Source organism: Saccopteryx leptura, chromosome 6 (genome assembly GCF_036850995.1).
Source record: "Saccopteryx leptura isolate mSacLep1 chromosome 6, mSacLep1_pri_phased_curated, whole genome shotgun sequence".
NCBI classification, from domain to species: domain Eukaryota; kingdom Metazoa; phylum Chordata; class Mammalia; order Chiroptera; family Emballonuridae; genus Saccopteryx; species Saccopteryx leptura.
Window position 1 is genome coordinate 36,991,767 of NC_089508.1, and position 13,053 is coordinate 37,004,819.

Consider the following 13,053-nt stretch of genomic DNA (forward strand, 5'->3'; position numbering starts at 1 on the left):
TATATGGAAATGCTTTTTAGAAAGGGATTGTGAGATTATAAAATAGTCTGCACCTCTAACCCGTTTTTATAACAAGAAATTAAAATAAAATCAACCTAACTAAAAATACCATGAAAACATTTCATAGAGAAAGATCTAGAACAGTAAACACTAAGAATTTTAATAGAGGTGAGTTTTAACAGTGGTTATTCCTGGATAATAACTATTTGTTATTGTTTATCTGTATTATCTTAAGTTTTCTATAGTGAGCATGTATTAAGTTGGAATTTTATTATTAAGGATAGATTTTGAAAATTTTATCTTAAAGAAAATCAAACAGTCCATTTCAACAATACATTTTATTGCAAACCCTGTTTGTATCACTGGCATATTAAAATTAGAAGCCATACACCTGAAATGTATCATATTATAATTAAGAGAAAAATACCACTAGAGGACAACTAGAATTCTAAATTATAGTCCCGGCTAATGACCAGTCTCTCTTGTTCTATTTCTTCATCAGGAAAAATATAAAGGAGAAAATTTCAGATTTAATTACATAATAAATCTTCATTGAATTCATGGCATTTGGTATCTTCTACCATAAGTTTGATAACCCTGAATGTTCCAGAGCATAAAAATTTTAATTAATAAGTACCTAAAATTATTTGCTAAATTTCTTTAAGAAAAATTTGCTACTTTGAGTTCTTTGTTACCTTTAGCATTAATATTCTTTTTTTGTGGGTTTTTTTTTTGGTATTTTTCCCAAGTTAGAAGCGGGGAGGCAGTCAGACAGACTCCCGCCTGTGCCCAACCGGGATCCACCTGGCATGCCCACCAGGGGGCAATGCTCTGTTGGGGATGGAGCCTTTCTAGCGTCTGAGGTGGAGGCCATAGAGCCATCCTCAGCACCTGGGCCAACTTTGCTCCAATGGAGCCTTGGTTGCAGAAGGGAAGAGAGAGACAGAGAGGAAGGAAAGGAGGGAGGGTGGAGAAGTAGATGGGCACTTCTCCTGTGTGCCCTGGCTGGGAATCGAACTTGGGACTTCCACACACTGGGCCAACACTGTATATTTTTTATTGCACATTGTACTATAGTGCTTAAAAGCACTTAATTATACATTTTAATTTATACATTAAATATCCCAATGGTAGCCACTGTTTTTATGTGTTGAACTTGATCAGTCATTTCTTCTGGTTTTGTTGCATGGAAGTTTACTATGCCCTTACTGTCCAGGGTAATATCATAAACAATAACTGAATCAGAGAAGGAAGAACTGGTTGACTCTGTGAGTAGAGTGTGAACCCAGTGTATGGATGTCCCAGGTTCACTTCCCTGTCAGGGAACACAGGAAAAGTGACCATCTGCTTGTCTCTCATTCTCTCTCCTCCTTTCCCTCTTCTCAGTAGCTTTACTGGTTGGAGCGTAGGCCCGAGGTGCTGAGGATGGCTCAGTCCCAAGGTCAGCCCCAGACTGGGGTTACTGGGTGGATGCCAGTCAGGGTGCATGTGGAGTCTATCTCCTCTCCTCTCACTTGGGGAAAAAAAAAGGGAAACAGATTTATATTAAGTCTTACAGAAATAGAAGTTTAATATTCATGGAGATACACAAAAAAATAGAGTACAAGAAATATTAGATGTTTTATGTCATATTGAAATATATTCTAAAAATATAATTGATGTGTTATCATTTTAAAGAATTCTTAATGTAAAAGTTAAACAAAATGGCTTAAAATGTAATTGATTAATTTTTTCATTTTTAAGGTATAAAAAAAGTTACAGAAATGAACATGTATTTATATCTATAGTATGAAAATAACTCTAATTTAAAAAAAATAGCTACCTTTAGAGCCATCAACCCTTCTTTCACATATCCTTAGAGTAAATATATATGGTTTTATGTAAATAACTTATCATTGTCATTTTCTTAAAACATATAACTTGGTACATATGGTGTATGAGAATTATAAGGCTCAAAACATTTTCACAATAGTATATAACTTAAAATTTTGTCCTGGGGAGCAAAAATCCTGTGGTTGCTCCTTGAGATTTCTGCCTGCCTGCCTTTCCTTCTCTTTTTTATTCTTTTCTATTCTTTTTTGTTTTCTTCCTCCCTCTCTCTCTTTTTCTTTCTTTCTTTTTTTTAACTTTTTTTTTTTTTTTTTTTGGTATTTCTCTGAAGCTAGAAACGGGGAGAGACAGTCAGACTCCCACATGCGCCCGACCGGGATCCACCCGGCATGCCCACCAGGGGGCGACGCTCTGCCCACCAGGGGGCGATGCTCTGCCCCTCCGGGGCGTCGCTCTGTTGTCACCAGAGCCACTCTAGCGCCTGGGGCAGAGGCCAAGGAGCCATTCCTAGCGCCCGGGCCATCTTTGCTCCAATGGAGCCTCGGCTGTGGGAGGGGAAGAGAGAGACAGAGAGGAAGGAGAGGGGGAGGGGTGGAGAAGCAGATGGGCGCCTCTCCTGTGTGCCCTGGCCGGGAATCGAACCCGGGACTTCTGCACGCCAGGCCGACACTCTACCACTGAGCCAACCAGCCAGGGCCTCTTTCTTCCTTCCCTTCCCCTTCTCCTTCTCCTTCCCCTTCCCCTTCCCCTTCCCCTTCCCCTTCCCCTTCCCCTTCCCCTTCCCCTTCCCCTCCCCCTCCCCTTCCCCCTCCCCTCCCCCTCCCCCTCCCCTTTCTTTCCCCTCCTTCCCTCCCTCACTCCTTTCCTTCTTCTCTCTTTCTCTCTTTTTCTTTCTCTCTCTCTCTCTTTCTCTCTATCTCTATTTGAGGAAGGTAGGAGAGAGATGAGAAACATCAACTCATAGTAGCTTCACTTTAATTGTTCATTGATTGGTTTTCATATGTGCCTTGGGGGAGGGAGCCATTGAACCCTTGCTCAATGATCCCATGCTGAAGCCAGCGACCCGCACTCAAGCTGACAAGCCCCCTGCTCAAGGCAACAAGCCTGCGCTCTTGCTGGTGACCTCAGGGTTCAAACTATGGCTCTCAGTGTCCCAGGCTGACGCTCAATCCACTGCACCCACCACCAGTTAGGCAAGAGACCTCTGCCTTTAATTGCAAGTTAGGGAAGAAAGCACATGATAGCAAACAAAGGAACATAATCTCATAAAAGTGAAATTATTTGGCAATTAGGAGTTTTTTGAAAAGTGAAGAATAGAGTTTGACAGTCACATAATTAGAGATCTCCATATTCTAAAGTATGGTCAGAGTTTGGTTTCCTAGTGGAATCTGAGTAATTGCATTAAAATTAAATTAACCAGAATTTTTTGGTAACTATTAGTGTGTTTTAGGAACTTTTCATGCAAGACTTCATGTTAAAAGAAAATGAGTTGAAAATTTAATTTCTTTTCACTCTCAGTATTTAATACCTAATTCTGAGAATATTCCTTTTTTTCCTCCAAAAACATTGAGCACCTTCAATCTAGGATATTAAATGACTATGTGACCTTAGTCTAGTGTTCTTTCTTTAAAAACTGGTTAATTAAGTTAACTATACATTTTCATCAAATTTAGACACTTTAAAAGGGAAAAAATATACTTTTAATCTTTATTTTTGGGACAACAAAGCAAAATGAGATTGGCCCAGGCAAGCCATATCACAGTGGTTGTGAGAATAAATGTTAATTATTACAACAATGTTTTTAGTACAGAAAGTATCATTATTCCCTGAAAATGTCTTTAGCCTAAGTTTCAGAAATTATGTTTGGCCTGACTTGTGGTAGCACAGTAGATAAAAACGTCAACCTAGAATGCTAGGGTTACTAGTTCAAACCCTTGGGCTTGCCTGGTCAAGGCACATATGGGAGTTGATGCTTCCTGCTCCTCCCCTCTTTTCTCTCTCTCTGTCCTCTCTCTACAAAATGAATAAATAAAAATCCTTAAAAACAAAAAGAAATTTGTTGATCTATTTCTTACAGAGTTGTCAGGCAAAATGTAATGGGTCTAAAGAATTATTTTAACTAACCAAGTATTCATTGCATGCTTACTGTGTGCCAGACACTGGATATATATGTATAAGTAATATAAAGTCTTTGCTTTTGAGAAATCACAGTCTAAATACTAATATGTAATATAAATATATAATGCAGCAATTGTCAAGTGGGACTACACTATAGAATTACTGGGGAGCTTTTTTTTTTGTGACAGAGAGAGGGACAGATAGGGACAGATAGACAGGAAGGGAGAGAGATGAGAAGCATCAGTTCTTCATTGCGGCACCTTAGTTGTTCATTGATTGCTTTCTCATATGAGCCTTGACCGGGAGCTACAGCAGACCGAGTAACCCCTTGCTCAAGCCAGGGACCTTGGGCTGAAGCTGGTGAGCTTTGCTCAAACCAGATGAGCCCGCGCTCAAGCTGGCAACCTCGGGGTTTCGAACCTGGGTCCTCTGCATCCTAGTCTGATGCTTTATCCACTGTGCCACTGCCTGGTCAGGCAGGATTACTGGGGAGCTTTTGAAAATACTGATGCCCCATTCCCACTTCAATTCAGGTAAATCAGAATCTCTGAGGATTGGCCCAGGCAACAATGAGTGATTTTAATGGGCAGCAAGAGTTGTGAACCTTCGGTTCTCTGGGAGAAATAAGCAGGCAAAGAAAAGGAAAACAATGTGTTAACTGCTGTAGCAGGTATGTAGAAAATGCTAAGGAAGCAGAGAAGCAGAAGTTTATTATTATAGAGTAGGAGGGGAGCGTTTATGGAGGAAATAGATGCCTGGGCAGAATCTCAAAGGATATTTAATAGTTTGCCTAAAATATAGGTGGAAAAGGTAATTCCAAAAGAAGAGAAAATTGAGTCTATACATTTATTATGGGATCTGGATCTGGAATTGAAGCTTAATGATAGGCAGAAGCTAGATATGAACAACTTTATGTGTCCTTTTAAGAACTTTGAATACACCAGTGGTATTTATTGCCTTAGTTGACACTTTCAGAAACATTTTGTTAATTGATTATGTCTTTCCTGGACCTACTATAAAAGGAGTCACTTGCCTGACCAGGCGGTGGCACAGTGGATAGAGCGTTGGACTGGGATGCAGAGGACCCAGGTTCGAGACCCCGAGGTCGCCAGCTTGAGTGCGGGCTCATCTGATTTGAGCAAAAGCCCACCAGCTTGAACCCAAGGTTGCTGGCTCCAGCAAGGGGTTGCTTGGTCTGCTGAAGGCCCGTGGTCAAGGCACGTATGAGAAAGCAATCAATGAACAACTAAGGTGTTGCAACACGCAATGAAAAACTAATGATTGATGCTTCTCATCTCTCTCCGTTCCTGTCTGTCTGTCCCTGTCTATCCCTCTCTCTGACTCACTCTGTCTCTGTAAAAAAAATAAAAATAATAAAAAAAAATAAATAAAGGAGTCACTTATATGAAATAATTAAAATTTTAAATTACCTTCATATTATAGAATAGGAAAATATCAGTGAGAACTTGTTTTGTATAGAAATATTTTTCTAATATGTATAATACAATAATTGTTGAAAAACAGTAAAGATATTCATCTATGAGTAACTTACTGAATTTTGTTAAAATAGATTAAACAAATTCCAGTAAAGGATTCATTATACAAATATTTGAGTGTCTACAATATACTAAGCTACTTGTAGGTACTAAATACAGTTTTGATGAACAAAATATAGTCTATTTCCTCAAAAAATGTTAATTGAATATCAAATTCTTAGTCTGTTAGTAATTGTCTGTATTTCTATAGCTGTTCTTAAGTGAAGAGTGGAGATACAGAGACAGACTCCACATGTACCCTGACCAGGGTCCACCTGGCAACCACTGTCTGGGACTGCTGCTCAAATCAACTAAGCTATCTGTCATCAGTGCCTGGGGCCAATGCTGAAACCAGTTGAGCCACTGGCTGCAAGAGGGGAAGAGAGAGAGAAGGGGGAGAGGGAGGGGAAGATAAGCAAGCAGATGGTCATTTCTCATGTGTGTCCTGACCGGGGATCAAACCCAGGACATCCACATGCTAGGCCAGTGCTTTACCCACAGAGCAGACCAGTCAGGGCCAAACTTTTTGAATAGCACTGTTTTATGATTTTGCATCAGAGAAGGCTTTCTTAAACAAGAACACTGATAAATATGACATTAAAATTAGAACTTATGTTCATCAAAAGATGCCATAAAGAAAATGAAAAGGCAAGCCACAAATTCCAAAAAGATGTTTACAACACATATTATTGATAAATTTTATTAATAGAGGATTTATATGAAAACTATATAAAGAAACTATGTAAATCAGCAAGAAGAAACTTCAAAGGAACACTTGCCCAAAAGACACAAATATATACATTGTATAGAAAAGGAATAGCCTATAGACTTAGGAAAAAATAATCAGGAAAGTGCAGTGATATGTGGAATATAAATTTCTGCAAACATTACTATCTTCTAAAATTGAGCAGGCACTATTCTAAGATTCTGCCATTCTATTCCTAGGCCTATATCCTGGAGAAACACTTGCAGACCCACACCAGGGAACATCAAAAGAAAAATAATAGCATTGTGTATAATACTTAAGAATACATATCAATTAAGAATACATACCAATTAAGAATATATACCAATTAATTAATACTTAAGAATACATAACCAATTAAGTATTCAAGTTCAACCATAACCAATGAACTAATCCAAAACCTGTAAAGAACCTACATGATCCTCAGTGGCAAAATGGATAAATTGTATAATCACACACAAAAAAATATTACACAGTTGTGAAAATGAATAACCGACAACTACATACAATGAATGAATCTTAAAACTTAATATACATATTTAGTGTAAAATGAAAATCAAAGGATACTGCATACTCTATTATGACATTTTTATAAAGCTCAGAAAGAAGCAAAACTAGATAATATTTTGTTTGAAGATATGTAGTAAAACAGTTTTTAAAAACAGGTGTTTATTTAGTTACAACTTAGGGTTATAATGGCCTCTAGGAAGGATGCAGTGATAGAATTGGGAGATGGCATACCAGTGGATTCAACGTGCTGTTATAAAGTAATATTATAGTTCTTTTGGAGGGCATTGATTTCATAGATATAACTTTTAAGTTCATATACACTCCATATATCTTTATGTAGCAAGTATCATATAATATGAATTATAAGAGAAAAACATTAAGAAACTAGTCTGCTTTACTGTGTTGAATGATGTTGACTGACCATTGTTATGGGTCGCATAAAGTAAGGTTACCAACTTTTTTTTTTTTTTTTTTACAGAGAGAGAGGGACAGACAGACAGGAATGGAGAGAGATGAGAAGCATCAATCATTAGCTTTTTGTTGCGACACCATAGTTGTGCATTGATTGCTTTCTCATATGTGCCTTGACTATGGGGCTACAGCAGACCGAGTAACACCTTGCTTGAGCCAGCGACCTTGGGTCCAAGCTGGTGAGCTTTGCTCAAACCAGATGAGCCCTCGCTCAAGCTGACAACCCCGGGGTCTCAAACCTGAGTCCTCCGCATCCCAGTCCAACACTCTATCCACTGCGCCTCCGCCTGGTTAGGCGGTTACCAACTTCTTTACCATGAAAAGGAGGACAAAAATAAATTGAAGAAAACAGTATTGTAAATAAAAGAAACATTTTATTCATTGCAACAATAATACACTATAATATGATAAATGCATAATAAAAAAATTTGTAATATTTTACATTGTCATTATGCTTACATGCCTATTAATTTTTAATAACTAAGAAAAAAGTACTCATTTAGATACAGATATATCACATCACACGCAATGGATTGACTATGCATCGATTGAACACGGACATTTACAGATTAGTCTTCCAATATAAAAAAGGAGGACACTTTTCGAGGGAGGATGGAACTTACAAAAGAAGGACTGTCCTCCCTAAAGGAGGACAATTAGTCACCTTACTAAAGATAACTAGTATGAAAAGAGTGGTTTCAGTGTAGTGATGAATTTAGAAAAAACAGGAACTGAGGAATTAGAGGCAGTGAATATAAACAACTCTTGATAAAATTTTCAGTTATAGGCCCTGGCCGGTTGGCTCAGCGGTAGAGCGTCGGCCTGGCGTGCAGGAGTCCCGGGTTCGATTCCCAGCCAGGGCACACAGGAGAATCGCCCATCTGCTTCTCCACCCTTCCCCCTCTCCTTCCTCTCTGTCTCTCTTCCCCTCCCGCAGCCGAGGCTCCATTGGAGCAAAGATGGCCCGGGTGCTGGGGATGGCTCTGTGGCCTCTGCCTCAGGCGCTAGAATGGCTCTGGATGCAACAGAGCGACGCCCCAGAGGGGCAGAACATCGCCCTCTGGTGGGCATGCCGGGTGGATCCCGGTCGGGCGCATGCGGGAGTCTGTCTGACTGCCTCCCTGTTTCCAGCTTTGGAAAAATGAAAAAAAAAATTTTTTTTTCAGTTATAGAGAGTAGATCCCAGGAGTTTCATTTTGTTTTAAGGTGGAAATTCTGAAAGTTTTGTTCATGTCTGAATAATCCAGAAACAAACGTTCTTATAATAATAGCTTTGTTTTCTCTAGTAAATCATTTTCTTTACCTACCCAAATTTTCTTTTTTTTTTTTTTTTACAGAGACAGAGAGAGAGTCAGAGTGAGGGATAGACAGGGACAGACAGACAGGAACGGAGAGATGATAAGCATCAATCATTAGTTTTTCGTTGCACATTGCGACACCTTAGTTGTTCATTGATTGCTTTCTCATATGTGTTTTGACCGTGGGCCTTCAGCAGACCGAGTAGCCCCTTGCTCAAGCCAGTGACCTTGGGTTCAAGCTGGCGAGCTTTTTGCTCAAACCAGATGAGCCTGCACTCAAACTGGCAACCTTGGGGTCTCGAACCTTGGTCTTCCGCATCCCAGTCTGATGCTCTATCCACTGCGCCACTGCCTGGTTAGGCTACCCAAATTTTCTTGCCTAAAACTAAGAGTCATCTTTGATCCCTTTCTCTTTTGCTTCTTTCCTACAATCTGTCACCAAGTTGATGTTGTCGACCTAAACGTTAAAATAGTTTATTAAATCCTTCTGTGTGCTTTTCTTCATGTAGATATGAACCCTGTCTAGAGTGAACCACTGCAGTAGCCTCCCCCCCGTGTCTCCAGTGGTCTCCTGTCTCTTCCTCTACGATTCATCTGCTACATAGCAGATGGAGTGATGCATTCTTATTTCGGTAGCTCCCTATCACTTTTGAAATAAAATTTAAACTTCCTACCTAGTCTATAAAGGCCCTACAGGACTTGGCCTCTGCTTATCTCTGACTTCACACCACATCTCTTTCCTTTGCTCACTACGAGTCACACAGGATTTCTCTCAGTTCCTTGAACTCACGAGGCTCTTTTCTGCCTCAAGCTCTTAACACTTAGTATTCCCTCTACCTCGAATGCTTTTCCTTAGATCTAAAGTTAGGGCTGACTCCTTTTCGTGATGGAATCACGTGTCCTCTGCTCGAGTGTCACCTCCTCAGTCAGGTTTCCATAATCACTCTAATAGGGTCTTTCATCAGACTATCCCACTCTCCTGTTTTAGTTTTCTTCCTAACACGTATAACTATCTAAAATTGTAATGTTTATCTATTTTTTTTTATTTATTTTTTATTCATATGGCGGGGGAGAGAGAGAAAGAGAGAGAGAGAGAGAGAAGGGGGAGGAGCAGGAAGCATTAACTCCCATATGTGCCTTGACCAGGCAAGCCAGGGTTTTGAACCGGCAACCTCAGTGTTTCCAGGTTGACGCTTTATCCACTGCGCCACCACAGGTCAGGCATTTATCTATTTTTTTACTTACAGGGTTATTGTCAGTCTTTCCCACTATAATGTAAGCTCTATGACAGCAGGATTCTTGTAATTTTTTAAGCAATGTATCCTCAGTTCCGAAAACAGTGCCAGGCACATGTACTTACTCAATAAATATTTGTTCAGTGAATGAATGAATGTACAAATGAATGAGAAAACTACCCACACTTTGTATCCTCTTTAATTATGGATTATAAAAATGAAGACTGTATCTTTGAAAATTAAGTATATTCTTTTTCTCATAAATCAAAACTACACAATTTAAGGATTTTTAATTGTTCAGGATTTGAATATAAGTCTGTGTGTAGTTATATATATATTTACTTATAAATACTTATATAAACTTTTAACTTACATTGTAAATTGGTTTCCAAAAGGATAGAATATGAAAACAGTTAATTATTAATAAATATTTTTTGTCATTAAAACAGTTTTTAGTCCTCATTATATGGCCAGTTAGTACAGTTTACTTTGAGAATGTGACATATTTTTAAATTTGTATCTATTAACATTTGAGATATGAAATATATATATATATTTTAATACCAAAAATTGTATTATACTAAACAACTCTACTTTTCTCTTTTCCCAGGATATTGTTGCTGGGTTCCTGTATACCATTTTAATCTTAACTATCTTCTATCCATGGGTGGACCAGATTGACAACTTCAACCAAACTCACAAATACGCTCCATTAATCATCATTGGGCTTCATTTAGCCTTGGGGATCTTTTCTTTTACTCTTGACACCTGGAGTACATCCCGAGGAGACACAGCTGAGATTCTAGGAAGTGGTGCTGGAATTGCATGTGGATCTCATGTTGCTTATTACATGGGTCTAAAGTTAGATCCTTCTCTGGATATGTTACCTTTAGTTAGGCCCCCTATTACTGTGACTCTGTTTGGAAAAGCCATGTTGCGGATCCTTATAGGGATGGTATTTGTACTAATAGTCAGAGATATAATGAAAAGGATCACAATTCCATTAGCCTGTAAAATCTTCAGTATACCATGTGATGATGTTCGAAGAGCAAGACAGCACATGGAAGTGGAACTTCCTTATCGGTACCTTACCTATGGAATGGTTGGTTTCTCCATCACATTTTTGGTTCCTTACCTATTTTTCTTTATTGGTTTCTCTTGATGGAAAAATGTTATGACAAGAAAGAAAAGTTTCAGTTACTGATATCTAAAAATATATTCTACTTAAAAGCCAAATCAGTTAGGCTTTTGCAGAAATTTAACTTAAATGATTAAATAAATTATAGAGTCAGTGCATTTTATACCATTGCACATCCAGATACTGTTTTAGGTGAGCTGAGCTATTTCAACACTGAGAAAATGATTAAGTATTCATTTAGACTGTTCATGTAATATTTGGGAAGTTTTATGCAGTTATGGATTCAAGATATATAGTACATATTAAGGTACATAATATAATTATGTATCTAATATATGTTATATAAAATAATATAGCTAATTTTTTTAACTGGGGGGTGTATTATAAAATCAGTAATAATATGCAACAGTTGTGCCTGTATATTTGAACTTAATACAGGCATGTTGTTATTAACAGATATATTTAATTTTTATTTACTATGGGAGCCATTTCCTAATTAAAATGCATAATTACTAGACCTTAATTCATATGCTACCATATACTGATTTATGCCTCATTTTACACTGCCATCATGTTACCCATGATGTTGAACATGGGAGGCATTTTTAATGGACCAAATTTTCAGAAATTACTTTTTGCATCCATTTTTTTTTCTAGTTCTGTATACTATGTTGAATGTAATTTATTCGTAGTTGTTCTGGACATCAGTTTAATAATTCAGGTACTGAATTTTATTTCTTGCTAATTGTGCCTTTCTGTTGCTGTATTAAGAAATGCCATGTATACTGTGATATAAAAATAATATGCTAACTTAACTTACATATAATCTGGCAAATGTTTTTAAAATCTGTCAAGCTAACAGGGCTAGAAGTTACAACACCTCAATTCTTTAGCCTTTGTTTAGAAAGAAATGTGGAATGGGCTAAACTTTCTCACTTATTTATTAGGAAACTAAATGGATAAGTATTTCCATTTTTGTAGGTATTTTTCTGTGCATTGTAAGTTATAGGAACAAGATATATTTTTTGTACATTGTCTTGATTGTTTATACTGCAGATAGATGTTTCCAGTTAATGGAAGAGTAATTGAAATTTATAGATGGGACAATGCACAAGCTTCCTGTGTAAACCATTTTTCTAAGTTTATTTGGAAAGGATTTGGTTTAGCAGTTACCCTTCAAAACCCACTTATTAGCCACTTAAGGTAAATTATAAAATCTAAAAATATCAGTATTCAGATCCTATTATTTTTTCAATTTTTTTATTTTCAGTGGAAATTTTAGGTATATTATTAAACTATTCTTTATTCGTCTGTGCCTTTATATTTTGAAGTGTAACTATAATTAGGTTAACATTGAGTTTGTTTGTAGTAAGTTTTTCATAAAGGAGAGAATTAACTTTCCATATAGATGAGCATCAGGTATGGAATTACTTTAGTGCAATATCTGTCTTAATATTCAGAAGCATCACTTCAGATGTTTCTATTCTGGGCAGTATAACTCTTTGAGCTCATATTTTTATAATACTGATTGAGAATTTAGGGACATGGTAATTTTTACCAGTACTGAATCTGATCATTTTAATGAAGCAACTAAATTGGGACCTTTACCTCTGAAAAAGAAGCCAAGGCACTTGGGAACATAATTGGTACTTTGGAAAATGTGCAAAGAACTTTTCTTTCAAAATGTGTTGAATGAATTAAATTTTAGGGACTATTTCCTATAATTTGGGGCTATACTATCTTATTAATTTTTATATCTAGCTTTAAAATTATTTGAAAATAATTCTGTTTGTGTTTTATTATTTTCTGTTCAATGATAGTTCCATGCTAAATATATTTAAAAATAAAAGCCAAATTCAGTATTGCAGGGTGTTTTGTTTTGTTTGCTTTCTATGCATTTGTCTCTGCATTATCTGGTAGAGAATTATAAAATGTATGTGTAGAATTCTCAGTTCTACTAGGCTTTTCCTCTGAAGCATTTTATTCAAAATCAGCATCCTGTTTTCAATAATAAAAGACACTAAAGAAATTCTTTAAGGCTCAAGCTAACTTTGGGCTCCATTTATGAACATTCTGACATTGTACTTTTAGTAAAAAGTTTTAAAATATTTCTTGGAAAAACTTCTGTATAAAACATGTTTCAGTAAAATCTGTGGCCAGCAGTAGGTGGTTG

The 13,053-nt window shown here is 37.2% G+C and overlaps 1 protein-coding gene across 2 annotated transcripts in view; it reads left to right on the forward strand.

The window, feature by feature from the left end:
• SGPP1 (sphingosine-1-phosphate phosphatase 1) overlaps window positions 1-12,742 on the forward strand; it is a 56,474-nt gene extending 43,732 nt beyond the window's left edge. For both annotated transcript variants that reach the window (XM_066342800.1, XM_066342801.1), the window contains one exon: window positions 10,353-12,742. In XM_066342800.1, coding sequence (XP_066198897.1) covers window positions 10,353-10,904 — 552 coding nt within the window. In that variant the 3' untranslated portion in view covers window positions 10,905-12,742. The remainder of the gene's footprint in view (window positions 1-10,352) is intronic.
• The last annotated feature ends 311 nt before the right edge of the window (window positions 12,743-13,053 follow it).